Source organism: Trichechus manatus, unplaced genomic scaffold (assembly GCF_000243295.1).
Source record: "Trichechus manatus latirostris isolate Lorelei unplaced genomic scaffold, TriManLat1.0 scaffold00139, whole genome shotgun sequence".
Classification (NCBI taxonomy): Eukaryota; Metazoa; Chordata; class Mammalia; order Sirenia; family Trichechidae; genus Trichechus; species Trichechus manatus.
The window spans coordinates 2,743,373-2,763,311 of record NW_004444075.1 but is presented as its reverse complement, the minus strand read 5'-3'; the positions used below and the strand labels follow the sequence as shown (position 1 = coordinate 2,763,311).

Here is a 19,939-nt window from a genome sequence, read left to right as displayed (position 1 = left end):
GGCCCTAATATATGGCATAAACAGAACACCAAACATAACTGAAAATGCACACATAGAAGAGATGAAATAGATAAATGAGACCTCCTAAACATTAAACACTTATGCTCAACAAAAGATGTCATTAAAGGAGTAAAAACAGAACCTATAGATTGGGAAAAATTTTTTGGCTATGACATATCCAACAAGGGTCTAATCCCTAAATTTATAGAAAACTTCAACACTTCACCAAAAACAAACAAACAAAAAAGACAAATAATCTGGGCAAAGGATATGAACACATACTTTACGAAAGAAGACATTCAGGCTGCTGACAAACATGAAGAAATGCTCGCGATCCTTAGCAATTAGAGAGATACAAATCAAAACTATAACTATATACCATCTCACCCGACATTACTGGCACTAATAAAAAAAAAAAAAACAGAAAATAACAAATGTTGGTGAGGATGTGGAGATATAAGAACTCTTATACACTGCTGGTGGCAATGTAAAATGATACAACCACTATGGAAAAAGGTAGGCTGCTTCCTCAAAAAGCTAGAAACAGGAATACCATATGATCCAGCAATCCCACTCCTAGGTATTACACCCTAAAGAAATAAGAGCTGTGACACGAATAGACATATGCACACCCATGTTCACTGCAGCATTATTTACAATAGCAAAAAGGTGGAAGCAACCTAAATGCCCATCAACAGATGAACGGACAAACAACCTGTGGTACATACACACAAAGGAATTCTATGCAACAATAAAAAATAACGATGAATCCACGAAACATCTCACAACGTAGATGAAACTGGAGGGCATTATGCTGAGTGAAAACAGTTAATCGCAAAAAGACAAATACTGTATGAGACTGCTATTAAAATGTAACAACAAAAGGTTCACACATAAGGGGGAAAAAACTCTTGATGGTTACCAGGGATGGGAGGGGAAGGGAGGGAAAATTAACAAAGAAACAGTAGACATATGTTAATGTTGGTGAAAGGAAAGGCAATACACAATATGGGAGAAGTCAGCACTACATGATCAAGGCAAGAGAGGGCACTGAGAGGAACACAGGAATAAACGACAATTACTCTAGCTTAAAAAAACCAAACCTGTTACCGTCGCGTTGATTCCAATTCATAGTGACCCTACAGGACAGAGTAGAACTGCCCCATAGGGTGTCCAAGGAGTGGCTGGTGGATTCGAACTGCTGACCTTCTGGTTAGCAGACAAACTCTTAACAACTGCGCCACCAGGGCTGGCACCTAACAACAACTATAGCATAGAAAATCCTGCAACAATAGAAGCAACAAACAATAATCTATGAATGGACACAGACAGATAGATAGATATGCCAAGAGGTGAGGGAGGAGGTAAGGGAGCACATCCACCGGCAGATACAAGTTCGGTGGCGGACATTTCTAAATACATGACTGTAGTTCTCTTCATATATTAATATAGACAATAGGGTACACAAGTGGACAGTCAGGGAAACCTTTTAGACATAACTAAACACCTCTCAAGATGAAGTTCCCAGGCTCGAAGGCAAAGGATCATAGACTCAGCGGACATTTATGTCAATTGGCACAACATAGTTCTTAAAGACAATGTTCTACATCCTACTTTGGTCTTTTCTAGTCTGGAGAAAAGGAGAGCAAAAAAAACTAAAGACTCAAGGGCGCAATTAGTCCAAAGAACTAATGGACCACATGAACTACAGCCTACATGACCCAGAGACCAGAAGAACTAGATAGTGCCCAGCTACCACTACCGACTGCTCTGACTGGGATTACAACAGTGGGTCCTGGACAGAGGGGCAGAAAAATGTAGAACAAAAGATCAAATTCACACAAAAAAAAAACCAGACTTACTGGTCTGACAGAGACTGGAGGAACCCTCGAGACTATGGGCCCTAGGTACTCTTCTAATTCAGAATTGAAGCCACTCCTGAAGTTCACCTTTCAGCCAAAGATTAGGCAGGTCTATAAAGCGATTGACTGCTAACCAAAAGGTCAGCCGTTCGAAACCACTAGCAGGAGAAAGATGTGGCAGTCTGCTTCTGTACAGATCTACAGCCTTGGAAACCCTATGGGGTCATTATGAGTCAGAACTGACTCGACAGCAGTAGGTTTGGTTTTTTGTTTGGTTATAAAACAAATAATAACACGTGAGGAAAGTGCTTCTCTTTAAGTATAAAGAATAAAGTATATGAAATAAAATGGGCAACACCTGCCCAGAAAAAAAGATGAAAAGGCAGGAAGGGACAGGAAAACTGAATGAATGGACCGGGGAACCCTGGAGTGGAAAGGGAAAGGATAATGCCGACACAATGCAGGATTGCAACCAAGGTCACAAAACAATTTGTGTATAAATTTTTGAATGAGACACTAATTTGCTAAATAACAACAACAAAGCAGGACTTTAAAACTTTCTCCCCACCCCTTCAAGGCTAAGAAACCTATTGGAGTTGCATAAAATGTTGCAGGCCCCCAACTGCCAAAATGAGTTGGGCTGGAACCCATAAGGGGAAAAAACTGCAGGGCCTGACTACTTCTCTTAATATTTATATATATATATATATATATTTTTTTTTTTCCCCATAGTTACACATTTCTTAAAGGAATCCCAGAGGATTTTAATAAAATCTTGGTGTTTAATATAGTTATTTATAAGATGAATTTATGATTAAAAAAAAGAAACTTCATCTGAAATCTGTATCTTGTGAAGAACCTAATCAGATCACTTTATCCTCTTGCTCTGATGTCTCAGTAATTTCTTCGAAACCTGTAGCAACATGCATTCCCCCATGATTCTGTGTAAACATTGCCTATCTATCAGTTTGGTCTACTTTAAGTCTATGCCCACTACCTGTCTGTCAGTTTGTTGTACTGTGGTGGCTTTCATATCGCTATGATGCTGGAAGCTATGCCACTGGTATTTCAAACACCGGTAGGGTTACCCGTGGTGGATAGGTTTCAGCAGAGCTTCTGGACTAAGACAGACTAGAAAGGCCTGGCGATCTACTTCCAAAAATTAGCTAATGAAAACCGTATGGATCACAACAGAACACTGTCCAACTTGCTTACTTTGGAAATGTCATCAGGAGGGATCAATCCCTGGAGAACATCATGTTTGGTGAAATACAGCGTCAACAAAAGTGAGGGAGACCCTAGATGAGATGGATTGGCACAACAGCTGCAACAATGCAGTCAAATATGCTGGTAATCCTGAGGATGATGCAGGACTAGGCAATGTTTCATTCTGTTGTACATAAGGTCATGAAGAGTCGTAGCTGATTCGATGGCAGTTATCCATCTATCTTTAAGTCTACATGTCCACACCTGTTAACCATCTCCACTCAATATTTCAGTGTATTTATAAATAACTCAATAGAAGCACTGATTCCTGGTCTCTACAACCCTAAAAGTGGCCATTCCGTGTGGGATGTAACATGGCCATCGATCAGCTTAACTCAGTTCACTAAGGTACGCAGGTCACAGAGAGATCTTCTCTACTCAAACAGACCCAGGATGAACCGTGGGGCCCCCGCCCTATTGCTTTTCTGACATTATCATTACCTGAAGGTAATAAAAACCACATTAAGTGCTTTGCTTCTTCCATTAGACAGGGTTAGGGATCATTAATATATCTCAATGATTCATTAGGTTAGAGAAAAGGAAGAGTACTGCTGTCTCATTTATGATTTCTTTAAAGCCGTATTCTCCAACCACAACATGCTTTATTATTAAATGCTGCCTCCACATATGGCCCCCCTTCTGATTTACCCTGGAATGTGACTGAATTATCCCTGCCCTACTACCTATTAGGGAAAACTAGACAGAAGAAGGCTCCTGTGTGAGATGGGCTGAGAATATCAATCATCTTTCTCTCAATTCCCCTATGCTCTCACCCTTGTATTCTAAATTGCATTAAAATGTAAACAGAGCTAACCAGACCTAAGGCCTCGACTTGGTGAACAGAAGGGGAGCAGATGGCTTGACAGCTGCTTCCAGCCCGTCTCTGCTCCCCATTTCCCTCTGGATAAAGGGAGAGTGATGACTCACGCAGATTCATAAATGGCATATCCATGGTATATTCTTAGTCCCAGAACGGGTTTCCCCAGCCATCAGGCACCCTCCAGGTAACTTTGCTTTACTATCTTCAGGTAATACTTCAAGAAGATAAATAAGTTTAGCAGCAGCCTATGGCAAAGACTACTGAGAAGGTAAATTTGCTGGAAAAATTTATGAAATATATTTCAGAGCCAAATATAAGTACGGTTGGATTATCCATCCCAGGACACACCCTGTCCTCAAAAATGCATGTAACACCAGTTAGCTTACCTGTATAGAGGAGAACCAGATTTGTCAATTGATTAACATTTTGCATTTTATTTGTCCCACCAATTCAGCTTCTGGGAATTTATAATTTAAGTAAAATTATACATATGATGGGGGAGAAAACCAGAAACAATGACAAGGTCCAACCATAGGTAACAGAATAACTAAACTGTGTATAGTAGATCCATTTAATGGAATAATAAGTAGCCATTAAAGACTACATTACAGAAGAATATTTAATGACATGGGGAAAAGTTCAAGATATATTTACCATTAAGGGAAATAAGCAGAAAACCAAAGTCCCTATTGATGACTTTTTTTGTAAATAATACAATCACATATACACACAATGCATAGGAATAAACAGGAAAGCTGGACAGCAAAATATTAACAGCAGTTACCACTGAGTGCTGGGCCTGGGGTGAATTTTGTTTTCATTTGTCTGTACTTTCGCAAATTTTCTAAAATGATGCATTACTCTTAAAACAAGAAGAAAGCAAAGAAGAAAATTTGCTCGAAAAAATAATTTAAAAGAAAGAAAAGAAGGGAGATGGAAACTGGACTCTTAACAAAGGGTCAATTTTGATTGAATGAGCAAAGCTTCAGATGACCTTAACATCTTGAAAATGAACACATTAGGTTGGGAGTTGTCAGGTTAGAAATTGCAAGGCTGCCAGCCTCTGCACTGCGCCTCCCCTCATCTTAACCTGGAATCCTTCTCAACCCTAAACCTCACAGCAAGGCTGTCAGATAAGTACCACAGGGAACTGTGACCGTGAAGATGTGATAGAACCCACCTCCACTCCAGATACAAGAATAATGCCTCAGACTTTACATGAGAATCAGCTGGGGGATTTATTAGAATACAGATTCTAAAACATATAGAGATTCAGATTCAGATCTGAGGAAGGGCTCAGACCAGATCTCAACAAACACTTGGCTTTCTGACTCCCTGTGTGGCCCATCACCTTTAGGCCAAGCAGCCCTCCTGCTGTGAACCAGGCTGCCTCTGGAAGAAGAGATCTCACAGATCCCACGGTCGGTCAGTCGGTCGGTCGCTTACAGCAATGACAACACGTGAAAGGGCTGCAGGTGCCACCAAAGCAGGTGGCTGGTTAAAAGCCAACCAAGTGCTAGTAAAAATATTCCTGGTTCACAGAGAAAAATATTACAAATGAAACTCTTAAAATATCCCTTTCAGCTGACACTTACCTCCCGGAGTGGGATAATGAGGCTACACAAGCTCTCCTCCTTGCTGGTAAAACAGATGTAATTTGTGGACACAAACATCTGCCCCAAAATGTGCATTTTGTTAAATGGGGTCCACAGGGTGCAGTCTGTGTGGCCATCTAATTTTTCATCTTTGGGTAGCCGGAAAAGTGCACGGTATCTCTCACTCTTTGCCCGGGCATCAAGATCACTGGAAAGCAATAATAATAACACACCTCACGCAAGAGAATACCTTCTAAATGATGTAGCAAGGAAGGTTTCCCAGACCATGTTTCCCTCCTCTGTCTTGCCAGACTTACCCCTACTTTCTTAGCTTTATATCGGAGTCAACTCCAACCCATTAACCCGAAAGCATAAGAAAACTGTTTTAATGTATTTAGGTCCCTGGGTGGCACAAACCGTTAAGTGCTTGGCTACTAACCTAAAGGCTGGCAGTTCGAACCCACCCAGTGACACTGTGGAAGAAAGGCCTGGCGATCTGCTTCCATAAAGATTATATCCAAGAAACCTCAACAGAGTGCAATTCTACTCTCTAACACATGGGGTTGCCATGAGTCACAATCTACTTGATGGCAACGAGTTTTATTTTTTTTTGTAGCCATGTTATAGACCATATCTGTTAAATGTCAGGCCTGAACAGGAAACTCATTATCTTTCTAAAGGAATGTAACAATATCTAAAGTGATTATTACATGCACATTTACCAGAGCCACCTTTTGAGCCTTATCTTTTAAGAAAGATCTAATGAAAATAGGAAACTTAGGAGGTAGTGAGTTTATGTAATTGGTAGAGGAACAATTTAGAAAAGGAGTGTGAGGATTGTTGCATGACTTGAAGAATGTAATCAATGTTACTGAACTGTACATGTAGAAATTGTTGAAATGTATGTTCTGCTATGTATATTCTCAATAACAACAACAAAAATAAATAAGTGAAAAAGAAAGATCTTATGAGAATGCAACAAGCCATATGAATCTGCTGGAACACACTGCCCTCCCTAAATAGACAACAAATCTTTGCATGGAAAGGCGCAGTATGAATAATCCAACCTCTTGGACAGTTATGGCTTCCAAACTCAGCTGGGTCTTCTGTGGACAACAATCTCTTCCCTCATGAGTTCCTTTCCCCGCTCATCATGTGAGTTGTTCAAAACCTCTCCCCTGAAGTGTCTACCCTATTTCAGCCCTTTGACAGCTTAGAGTCTGGCTGCACAGAACAAAGAGAGTCCCTGATGTAGGAAATCCCTCCAACTCCCTCTCGTGGGTCTCCAAGATTACCTTTGTCCTCAGCTACTCTTACTTATTAAAAAGGGAGTGGAATCAGCATACATAAGCAACCTCTTCTATGCCCAACGAGACATCGCTTTTTAAATTGTTTCCTTGTAGCTTCTTTCTCTATACTCCCTCCCACTCCACACACCTACCCTCACCAACAAACTCCTCTCCTCTGCCTATCTCATTCTAAACCATGTTCAAATCTTTTCCATTCTAAAAACAGCAACGCCTTCCTTTACCATTGAGTTTTTTGAAAAAGCAGTCTATACTTGCCTAATTCCCTCCTTGCCTTTCATTTGCTATTTAATCCACTGCAGTAATAGCTTCTATCCTCCACCACTCTGCTGAATCATGTCTCAAGTCACCAAAGACACCTTAATTGTATTGATTTCTTTTCAGATTGCAACTACTAACTGAACATCAATGATTTCAAATCTCGAATATCCTACTTGACCCATCTCCAACTACATGTCCCACAAGCAACTCAACTCAACATGATCAAAACTGAGAGATTATATCCTTTGGACATACATGCTCTTCCTTCTCTCATTTCCCATCTCAGTTAATAGCAATTCCACACGTACTGTCACTCTAGCTAGAAACCTTAGAGAGCATCAACTTTCTCCTTACCCTCTCTCTAGCTCTACTCCCACATCCCAATGTCCAAGCTTCTCTGTAGGCTCTCCTCATCCCATGCCCTGACATCATCCAACCGTGGGAGGGACTTGCTTCCTTCTGTGCTTTTCCTTTGTGCTTTTTCCTCATGTTCCTCCTTCTGCCTGAAATATTCACTCCAATGTACCTGCCTTAGTAACTTCTACCCAATCCTTCAAAGCTCAGCTTAAAGCTCAGAGAAGCCTTTCCTACTCACTCTGTCCCACCTGGGCAGAGCTAACCACACCCGCTATGTGCACTCATGCACTCTATTCAAAGAGTTCTCATCACACTGTGCTGTTTATGTATGTCTAGCGGAACTGTGAGTGCCTCAAGCAGTCTCTTTCAGTTTCGTACCTATACCCAGAAGTGTGCAGAACACCTGCAGCTATTCAGAAAAGGTTAAACTGAATAAATGAATAGACAGGTTTCTTGTTTCTACAGTCTCCAAGACTCAAAGTCTCCAACACTTACCGTTTCAGAGCAGATACTTTTTTAGGAGATTTCTTTTTCAATTTGGGCAGGGATCTATCTTGTTCAAACCCCTCATTGTCTAAGAGTTGCCTCATGGCAATGTTGGCAAGCTGCTCCATTAACTTGAAGGTCTCGTTGATGTTGAGGAACACAGAGAAGAAAAGTTCGCTGGACCTTGTGCTCACTTTGATCACGTCAGGCAGGAGCAGTGTGGCATTCTTCTCAAGCTGAGTGATGTCCACCCACCGGATTACCAGCTTGGCTGAGCACAGGGAACAAGCCTGGGTCAACACCTGATTCCTAATTGTTCTTTCTAGATCCTGCAATCTCACTACCCCAGACCCCAATCCTGCTGAGCTCCTCTGTGTTTGAGAGCCCTTATTTACTGTTGTTTTGTTTATTAGTTTTAAGACACAAATTCGGACCACATAAGCTGTGAGTTCATAAATAGTAGGGATGTAAGTCCATATCTACTAAATTATTTCTACCTTTGGTGTATATTTATTACTTAACGACCAATTTCTGTAAAAATACTGAACTGAAGAGAATTCAATTCACTGTTAAATAGTGAAAAAGTAACACTGACCCATTTATAACTACAAGTTTCATTTTGATGTTTTGATGTGGTTTACGTGCCCAGGGAAACCTTCAGCAGAATCTCTAAAATGTCTCTCTGAAATTCCAGACAACTTACCTTCCCTTCCCATAAGAAAAGAATAAAAGCAAAGGTGGTTAATACTGAGGTACATCCAGCCCTGTCGGGGGACCTTTCCCTTCCAGTAGCTGCAAGAGTAATAGTTGACAAGTTTCTCTTCCTCAGGCATCCCAAACAGCCGATGGAATTTCACAATGGCTTCCTTAAACTTCTCGGTGTCATCATCTTCCTTGACGTCATTGATTTTGTTATACTCTGCAATGATGCCCTGAGCAGGGGTAAAACACAACTGGAATTAACATAACTATAGTTGCTATTTCCCTCAGGCTGTACATATTCGAAATGAAAAGAAAAAAATTCCTAAGTCTTGACTTTAAAAAAAAAAAAAAAAAAAACACCAGAAAATAACTGATGAATTCTGCGGAAAGGCTAACCCAAATTCTAAGCCAGCTAACAAGCAGCATTTTTGTGAACTAAAAGATTTTCAAATGACAATATAGATTTTATGATCTGTTTATTGCTGTTATTCATTTTATTAGGTTTGCTTGGAATGAAGCCCAATGTTTTCATTTTACAAATGAGGAGATGAAAATTTCTTTACTTTTGCTATCTTAACACGATAGAGTCAACCCGAAGTCAACTTCTGCCTTTCTCAAAATCAACAAAAGTCCATCATGAATAGCAAACTTGACCCTGGACAAGAGAGGGAAGAAAGACCAGAATGCATGTCTCTAACTGACACTTGGCTTCAGATCTGCTGTCCCAGGGTCATGAATAACATCACAGAAACCAGAAAAAAGGCACAAGCAGCCATTTAAGCAGAAAAGTGGTGAATATGAGGGCAAAAATTATATTAGACACACAATTTTTGGACAGTTGGAAAGGTAATGAAATATTTGCATAGCAAGTAATGGACTTAATCTACTGTCCCATCACTACAATAGCCAGAGAGGTCATTTCATTGCTACCCAATTTTTCTTTAATTCTCTGAAAACTGTCTTCTACAAATATCTCTTGACAGAAAATACTCCCCTGAATTTCATCTTTGACTTTGTAATAGCCAAATCCCTCCCACTCCCATCTTTATGATCTTTGATCTCAAGGTAGCACTGGAAAGAATGAGCTTCAGAGCATGAAAGCCTTGGGTTCAGATTCTGACAGTACCACTATGTATCTGTGTGAACATGGGCAACCTCTCTGATTCTCCTTGACATGGGAGAAGCGGAGACCCTCATCAACAGAGCCTTTTGTATCCTAAGCATAGAAAATTGCAACTGCCTCATATCTAGAACTCTTGCCTTTAGACTCTTGCTTCCAGTACACCCTGAATGTTCCCGACAAATTAATCTTCCTAAAACTTGTTTTGATTACAGCCAGTTTATTACCAATATCCTCAGCGGTTCTCCACTTTTATCAGTATAAAGTCCAAAATTCTATACCATACACATTTTGGATTCAACTAGCACTATAACCTTGTCTCTCATTGTAACTACCACTAAAAAAAGTTGTCATCAAATCAACTCTGACTCATGGTGACCCCGTGCGTGTCAGAGTGGAACTGTGCCCCATAGGATTTTCAATGGCTGGTCTTTTGGAAGAAGATTCCCAGAACTTTTTTCTGAGGTGTCTCTGAGGGGACTTGAACCTCCAACCTTTCAGTTAGTAGCTGAGTGCTTAAACATCTGCACCACCCAGGGACTCCATTATGGCCAACCAAAACTTCCCACTAGTCTGAGATACTCTCAGGCCCTTAGCTTGTCATCCATGTGCTTTCCTATCTTCCTGCCTGTGGATCTGCCATTCTGCCTCAAACCTGCCTGTCTGCTTGCCTAAAATCAGGCTGTTCTCTATTAAATTAATCCTACCCAGCCCCCACTGGTTCAATTCCCACCTCCCTGTGAACTTTCTCCCAACTAAGATTCTCCTTTCCCATATTAACTACTACTGATTCCCTCTACACTATGTATAGATTAAAATTATTTCCTGAATTTTATTTTTCCTGCCAAATCTTCCACCCTTGTTACCAGGTGTGGTGAGGTTTAGTCTTCCATAATCTCCATCTCCATTCAATTCTAGTTAAAGGCAAATACAATAACAACAGTGACCACAGCAGCAAATAGTGGGCTTACTAGACAAACACAACGCCAAGGCAAGTCTGCAGCCCATTCTTCTAACAGGAAACAGCCCCTAAGTCTCTCCTACAGTTCAGGAACTAAAGCAATAGCTTCCCACTGTCTTTCCATCAAGAGTCTTTCCATACTCTGATATATTTCGTACAGCCACTTTCTGAAACAGAGTTCTGACCATAGCATTCCCACGTTAAGAACTTCCATAGGCTCTCAGTGAAAATGGAAAAGTCTAAATGGTATCTTTTGCCATAAAATCCCATTATTTTATGGGATTTGTGACCAAACCAATCTTTCTAGGTTTAGCTTAAATATGATGTTTTCTATGAAACTAACCCAGCATTCTAAAGGAGCCCTGGTGGTGCAACAGCTAAGTGCTTAGCTGCTAACTGAAAGGTTGGTGGTTGGAACTCACCTGGTGGCTCTGCAAGAGAGAGAGCTCGTGATCTGCTTCTGTAAAGATTACAGCCAAGAAAACCCTACGGGGCAGTTCTACTCTGTTACATGGGGTTGCTGTGAGTTGAAACTGACTCTATAGCACCCAACAAAACAACTCAACATTCTTACCTCTGTGTTCTCTTAATTTATATAACCAAAACAAAATCGGTTGCTGTTCAGTTGATTCCAACTCATAGCCACCCTATAGGACAGAGTAGAACTGCCCTATAGGGTGTCCAAGGAGTGGCTGGTGGATTCGAACTGGTGGCCTTTTGGTTAGCAGCCTAGCTCTTAACCACTGCGCCACCAGGGCTCCCTTAATTTATATAGTGACTGAACATATTTTGAGTTCTTGAGAGAGCAATGGTGTCTTGAATATTTTTTTTTTATCACCAGTATCCAGTACATGAAAGATGTTCAATAAAGGATTATTAAGTAAGTGTACATTATCCTTCCACATTAGAATGTAAGTATTTCAAGGGGATAGGTCTTAGTCTTTATTGTGTCATCTGGAGTTGCAGAATTCTGGATCTGAGGTTAAAAGTTAGCAACCCTTGGGGAATTAAGTACCAAGCCGCTGAATCCTGTTCTTTTGTCATACAGGAGGGCTGGAGGCTGAAGTAGCAATGTACTTTTCTGTGAGACAGAAGATCATTTCCTTCCACTACTTTTGATATTACTCCCTGAGAGAACAGAGAGGTTGACCTTGATAGAAGGTAGGGGAGATCAATTTTGAATCATAGGCTGCTTCAGGGGTGAGCAGGCTTTGGTAGAGGGTCACATTAGGGAACCTGGAGGCAGCATGAGGGCACTGGACCTCTGGGTGGGGAGAAGCCTGTTCAGAATGGAAGAGGGATGAAAAAACCTATCCCAGTTGGCAAATATAGCCTATATGTCATCTTAAACTTGACAATGCCTTTAGAGGGAGGTCAAAAAGTATATAAGAATGAACAAAGAATAAATGTCTGAGTACAGACAAATAACTGAATAAGAACCCACTAATAGGAGGCAGCAGTTGGGCCCCAAGGTAATCCCAATAGTCGATTAACTCAGAGTTAACCTGGAGACCCTCAAGTGAGCTAAGATTTTCTCTGCTTCCAGGCCACTGCAGTAAAAATAGGGAGACTATTAGAAAGGAGTTTCAGATAACAAATCAAACAAATCAAATGATACTCAAATGTTTTGAGTGGAAAAACACTAGGTTCAGACTATGCTATCTATCATTCTGCTAAAAGATCTATTAAATACACATTTCTAGATTTCTCATTTAAAATTTAAAAAGAAAATGTTTTCAAATGTGAGAGAATTTATGGTAAAACTGAAGATATAGATATGGGACTCTGAAACATTCTGTGGCCTCATATCCCAGTATCAACAAACTAGGTCTTGCCAACTAATTTTAACAATAAGGATCACAGTCCCCATAAAACTATGCACCCAACTTTCCCACCTTGAAGACAGGGGGCAGAATGCAGAACATTTTCTGAGTTTGCTGTAATATTTTTTTAGCCAGAGAGACCAGGTGATAGAACAAAGGGATGGAATACCTTCTTCCCATAGGTTCTACAGGTTCTACATAATATAAAATAGGTCACCCCAGTTCTAGGCAATAACTCCTTTTGATTTTGGAAAACTAACGTAATACAAATATGTTAGAGATCCAATATAATTTTAAATATGCAAAAGGACATTAACTGATAATTCCAAAAAAAGGGAAAATTAACTTAGGAAGCATGGAAAAACACAGAAAAATGTTCAACCTCATAAACATAGAAAAATTAAAACAATAAGATACCAATTTTCACCTACTGAATTTGAAAAAAACCATTTAAACAAGTATAATGCTGAATGCAGGCAACGGTACGATCACACAAGTATTCTAATACACTGACAATATCTACTAAGGTCTATTAAAAATGTTTAAACTGTTTAACCCATCAATCCACATTTTGGAATCTATGCGAAAGGAAAAAACAAAACTTATGGGAAAAGTTATATGAACAAACTATTCACTATACTATTGTTTGTGCCTGCCCCTCCCTCTCTCCCAAATGGAAAAGAGCTAAGGTGACTTCCAAAAAGGAGGAAAAGTAAAGTCAAATATAGAATAATATTCAGTTATTAAAATAACAACTAAAAAGACATAACAATATAGTGGATAGACTGTGAAGGAAAACAGAATGAGGTACAAAATTACATGTACAGTACAACAGCTATTACGTTAAATATACAAATTAAAAGTTTAGAAAAAATACACAAAAATGCTCTCAATGGTGCTGGATTATGGTTGCCTCTGTAGTTATTATATTTATAATTTATAAACATTAATTAGGTCTTAAGACAAATTTGTTAGTTCCTTAATTATTGGACAGTCTGTGAATGCTTAAGCCATTTGTACATGAATGACATCCTTTCATACATAATTGCATTAATGGCAATTCCTTCCTCATAACTGATTTCAGGACAATTAAATATAACATTTTGGTGTAATGAAAATGGTAAGAAAAGTGGTTGTTTGACATAATTGGTCCTTGTTTTCTTCCTGGCTATTGTCACTTCTGGAGGCCCTGGGTGGAGTAAATGGTTAATTGCTAGACTAGTAACTGAAATGTTGTCAGTCTGAACCTACCCAGGGACACTGGGAAAAAAGGCAGGGCAATCTGCTTCCAAAAGATCATAGTCATTGAAAAACCTATGGGCCACAGTTCTACTCTAAAACACATGGGGTCACAACGAGTCAGCATCAACTCGACTGCAGCTGGTTTGGTTTTTGTTAATATTTTCACTTCTAAGCTTTGGTTTCTTTCTATAACTCTTTATCTGTGCCAAATTTTCAAAGATGATAACATCTGGGGGAGAATCATGAAAAAGTAACCGGGACCTTCAACCATGGCTCCTGGAGGGAGATGATGCTTCACGTATTTGTGTCCTCCTTATGCCAATCTAGTCCTTTCCACCAGCCTCTCCTTCACAATCATATCAGGAATTCTGTCTCACCATTTACATTACTTCCCAGAAATTCAGATACATGATTTAGTAATAAAATGAAAGTGTTATAAAATCTGATTGATTTTGTCAATAAAACAACTCAGTTATTCAAAGTATTTTTTTGTGTGTGGAACCTGCCATCTCCTCCTTGTCTCCCCTTCTCCAATTTTTATTCTTTTCACTCCTCTTTTAATCTCTTTAATAAGGATAGAGTAGAAACTTAAATTGCCAGTCTTGAAGCAGTCATAAAATATTAATTTTGTGGGGTAAAGTGTAGGAGTAGAGGAAGAAGGTGATGTTATTATATGATTGCATATGTGCTCTGTCCTCATGAATTTTATATGGTCCGGTTAAAATTCAGCTCTTGCCTTCAAAAACATCAGATTCTAATGAACAATGAAATTCCATTCATATGTATTTTAACTTCTTTTTCTGACTATAAAAGTGGTACATGTTCATGTAAAAAGTTTAGAAAGTAGAAGAAAGAAAAATAAAATTAGACCATTCTGTGGAATTTTAATGAGAAACAATGTCAGATCATGACCTAGAATTCCTCTTTAATTTGTTTGTACAGAAAGGCTTTCTAACTATGACTGAAAATCCAGGTGCAATAATATAAAGAATTGCTAAATTTGATTAAAAAAAAACTTCAGGTTTTGCACGGCTAAAACTACTGCAAGCAAATTCAAAAGACAAATGACAAATGCAGAGAAATTATCTGCAACATATATTATGAATAAAGGGCTAATAGACCTTACACACAAAGAATTTTTTAAATGTTAAAGAAAAATAAGACCCAAAGCCATGAATATCATACCAGTTAAAACAAAGAGATATAGAAATAGCCCTTAAACATATGAAAAGATGTTCAGCTTCACTCATAATAAGATAAAGACAAATTAAAACAACACCAAAATATCATTTCTCACCCATCAGACTGGCAAAAATTCAAAAGCTTGGCAATACACTCTGTTGGCAAGGTTGTGGGGAATGGCAAATGGCACACTGCTGTGGAGGGGAATTGGGCAATATTCAACAATATTACACATGAATTTACCCTTTGTCAGGCAATTCCACTTTTAAGTAGTTTATTCTCAGGCTACAATCCTAACAACACAAAAATACATATGCATGAAAACATGTGTAGCATTATTTGTAATTGTAAAATATTGAAAAGTACCTAAATGTCCAAGCATAGGAGCCTGGCTGAATAATCTATGGTATACACACACAATGGCACAATATACAGCTGTAAAGAAGAATAAGAACTAAATGCAACATGGGAATGGATCAATGGAATAGAAAAAGACAGTAAGTGGAGAGAACTGGTGAAATTCAAATAAAGTCGGTAGCTTAGTTAGTATATTATCAATGTTAATTTGATAAATGCACCATGGTTGTGCATGATGTTAATATTAAAGGAAGCAGCTGAGTGTAGGGTTCATGGAAATTCTCTACTATCTTTGTAGTTCTTCTGTAAATCTAAAATTATTTCAAAATAAAAAGTTAAAATTAAACAAAAATAACCATAAAAACAAACAACCAAAAAGAATGTGGAAGATCTCTATGTATGAATATTGAGTGAAAAAAACCAAAATGCAGAGGAGCACATATGCATGAAGCCTTTTCTGTAAGAATTAAAGGGAAATAAGAAAAACACATATATCTGTTTATCTTTACAAAGACAAACAGAGGAAAGCTCAACCAGATAATGTCAAAGTTGGTTATCAACAAAGTGTCAGGAGAAATGGGGTAGAAGGGATGCAGAGGAAGTGATATTTTCTGAGGAATTTTGACTTTGGGGACATGTTAATATTTTACATATTCAAAAAGATTAAATTAGCAATGATGGGAAAGGGAAGGAACCAAAAACTGAAAGCAAACTATAAGAAATGTTCAGGCCTGGGGCAGGGAAGGTATAAGATGAATCTGGAACATCTTGTTATACCAGAACAAAGTGCTCAAAAAAATAATGGAAGCATGTCACAAGGACACACAATTTCAGGCTAAATCTGGGACAAGGTGAGTGCTGAAATAGTTAAGTCCAGTACTGAAATATAAACCATTGAAAAATGTAGGAATCCATGAGTCCGTATCAGTAATAAATAGATAAGTAAATTAAATCGAGGGCTACTGCTTATAATAGAATACTGAGTGCCAACTGGTAAATGAGGAGAGAGTGCTAGAGTTGGAAAATCAGCAAAGACTGGCTCAGGCAAAAAATTATAAATGGATGTTAAATTAAGGGGGGAATTTTGATAAGGAGCAGGATATTTGCATAGCCTTAAAGTGTTTTCTTACAGAAAAGTGCAAATTGTTTATTATTTGCAAAGGCAAAATTAGTAACTATGCAGTGGAGAAACTGGATAATACCTGAACTGGGTTATCAAAATGTGCAACACCAATAAAAGGCAGATGGATATTGTGTGCCTCCAGAAATGATACTCTGAGAAAGACACAGATCACTTCAGATTGTGTTCCATCCAGGAATGCATAATCTGAATTTCATCAAAAGGAAATACCTCATAAGCCCAACATGAAGAATGTTCTATCAAAAAAACAGAACTGTATGCTTTAAAAACATCGATGTCATCAAAGTCAAAGAAATGTTATGGAAATGTTTCAGACTGAAGGAGACTAAAGAGACATAGAAATTAAATGCAATACCTTCCTACACTGGATCCTATACAGGAGCGAAAAATATTTCTATAAAGGATAGTATTGGGTCAGTTAACAAAACAGTATCTGTACCATATATTAAGATACAGAATTAATGTTAAATTTACTGACGTTGATAACCACCAAGTGTTATTTAAGAGACTATCCTTAGTCTTATAGGTCCCTGGGTGGTACAAACAAGTTTGTGCTTGACTACTAATCTAAAGCTTGGAGGCTCAGACCTACCCAGCAGTGCCTCAGAGGAAAGGCCTACCAATCTGCTTCCATAAGGATTACAGCCAAGAAAACTCTATGGAGCAGTTCTATCCTGTAACACATGGGGTGACCATGAGTCGGAATCAACTTGGCGACAACAGGTATCCCTATTCTTAGGAAATACACACTGAAGTATTTACAGGAAAATTCCTCTCAAATAGAGTGTGAGTGACCAAACAAAGGTTAGAGCAAATGAGGTAAAATGTTAACAACGGGTGAATCTGCATAAAGGGTATACAGGTGTATTTTATACTTTCTTTTTTTTGCAAGTTTTATGCAAATTTAAAATTATTTCCAATTAAAAAGTTTTTTTGTTTTTTTTTTAAACTTACTACCTGTATTTTTCCTCTCACGAATGTGGTGATATCATTCTCATTCTCAAAGATGGAGAGTGTCTGCAGCAGATTCTGCTCAAGCCATTCCCAGTGTTCAGTGATTTCTTTCTTGGAACCACCTGCATGCATATGAAAACGGTAATAATGAATGTCAGAATTCATGACATAGATATTAAAAAACCAGGCTCACTTTACCAAGAATCTATACCATCAAAGGCGACTCTCATTCCAGCAGCTCTGCCTTTAAATGCTTCTCCCCTCCAAGGAGAAGTTACTATTGTACACAGAAGACCTGTAAAGATGTGGACACCCAAGAGTAAATACTATGTCACAGTCAAGTCTGATCAGAACAGTCCAGAAACTTTTAGGATAGTTTTCAGATGAGAAGGCAGCGACATCTTCTCACGTTTACGTTCTTGGATTGGGAGTTGAGTGCTACCCTCCTCTTTCCTCCCTCCTAGAATTTGCACTTTACAGGCTAACACAGATCTTGTTACCATCCTAGGTTACAGCTGTTAAGCTGCAACAATTGAGAGCTTTGGTATGTCACTGGAGATCTGATGTAACCACCTCCTATAATGGGCAAAAAATTATCCTCACCCACTTCAATTATGAATGAGATGTGAAAATGGACTGTCTCTAGGGAAGCGCAGTCTGCCTGGCTCTCGCTAGCACTGCTGCCTCAAAACGCACAAGGATGAGGTCATCCCTGCAGCCTCCAACCCAGACGCTACATTTCGGTCAGTAATAAGCATAGATCACCTCACCTGGCAACCTTCAAATTTAAACAATCCTAGCCTTGCAGTAGATATAACCATCACCCTGTCTTCTGCTCACAACTGCAGGGCACAGTGGGGACGCCATCAGGATGTAGCTGTAAAGATATCAGAATAAATTCCCTTCTTTTTTCTTGCTCTGGGGCTGTTAATGTTCCTACGGAAAAATGGTATTTTATAAATCATCCATATATATATAAATCGTATGCACTACTCATTCCAGAATTAAAGAATGATTTTGTGATCCCACTGATTTATCCTGTAAGCATCTCCTTAGATTTCTAAGTTAGCTTTTAATTGATTTCTTAAAAGCATCTTATCTTTCTGTTCCTTGTCACCAGTGATTCAAGATGTCTCAGAATCTCACTCTGATTCCTGACAAGGAAAGAAAGGCACAAGGCGCAAACGTATCTATAATTATACCCAGAATTCTCTTGGAAAATGGGAGGCCTGCTTGAGGGGCTCCAGATCCACTTTTCAAGGAGGGGCAAAACAAAACAAAACAAAACTCCAGTTTACTTTCTTTTACTTTAAGATTAAACACCAAAATTGCCTGCATGGAATGCTTAGCAGAGGATGAAGAGCAGATTTCTTACTGGGGTGGCAACCTAGTGCCACTAAAGAATAGACTGAATCTCTTCATTGGCACTTTTCATGGTTCACTCACTTGGGGCTAGTTATGGAATGAACTGTGTCCCCAAAAAGTTATGTTAAAGTCCTAACCCCTAAAGCTATAAATATGGCCCTTTTTGGAAATAGGAGGTTTCTTTTGTTATGTTGGAGCCCTAGTGGCACAGTGGTTAAGAGCTCAGCTGCTAACCAAAAGATCGGCAGTCCAAATCCACCAGCGGCTCTCTGGAAACCCTATGGAGCAGTTCTACTCTGTCCTGTAGGGTCACTACGAGTCGGAATCAACTCGACAGCAACGGGTTTGGGTTTTGTTTTTTGTTATGTTAATGAGGCCATAGCAGAATGGGGTGATCCTAAACCTAATCACTTCTGAGCAGCATCTTATAAAAAGGGCAGGATAGACACAGACACATAGCGGAAAGATGCCATGTGACCACGTGACGAAACCAAGGAACACCAAGGAATACCCAGGGCCACAGACAAGGAGGGACCCTCCCCTAGAACCAATGCCCTAGTTTGGACTTCTGGCCTCCAAAACTGTGGGACAGTAAATTCCTGTTCTGTAAAGTCATCCATTTGGGGTAGTTTTGTTACTGCAGCACTGGGTAAGTAAGACAGGGCTGCAGTCAACCACATGTATAAGCAGCAGGATGATACTGTACTACTATGTTATGGCAAGAGCCAGAACTCAGGATACTTGGGTCCCCACTCCACCCTGCCACCAGCCAGTTGTGTGACTTTAGACAGTTGGCTTTATCTCCCTCTGTCTCAATTCTTCACATGTAAGGTGGAGACTAATGGAAAAAAAACCCTCACTCATCTCAGAGCAATGCTGTGAAAATCAGAAGGGGTAATACCTGCAGATAAGGAGCCTGGTGGCGCAGTGGTTAAAGTGCTTAGCTGCGAACTGAAAGGTCAGTGGTTTGAATCTACCAGCCGCTGCACAGGAGAAAGATATGGCAGTCTGCTTCCGTAAAGATTTACAGCCTCGGAAACCCTATGGGGCAGTTCTACCCTGTCCTCTAGGGTCGCTATGAGTCGGAATTGACAAGAAGGCAACAGGTTTTGGTGAATATCTGCAGATACACTTTGAA

The 19,939-nt window shown here is 39.3% G+C and overlaps 1 protein-coding gene across 1 annotated transcript in view; it reads right to left on the bottom strand.

Moving 5' to 3' along the window:
* The window catches only part of TBC1D9 (TBC1 domain family member 9), a 149,384-nt gene that overhangs the window by 48,816 nt on the left and 80,629 nt on the right, over positions 1-19,939 (bottom strand). The window contains exons 3-6 of the mRNA XM_004385471.2: positions 17,440-17,558; positions 8,658-8,886; positions 7,964-8,225; positions 5,544-5,751 (exon numbers count right to left, since the gene is read on the bottom strand). Of these exons, the coding sequence (XP_004385528.1) occupies positions 5,544-5,751; positions 7,964-8,225; positions 8,658-8,886; positions 17,440-17,558 (818 nt within the window). The remainder of the gene's footprint in view (positions 1-5,543; positions 5,752-7,963; positions 8,226-8,657; positions 8,887-17,439; positions 17,559-19,939) is intronic.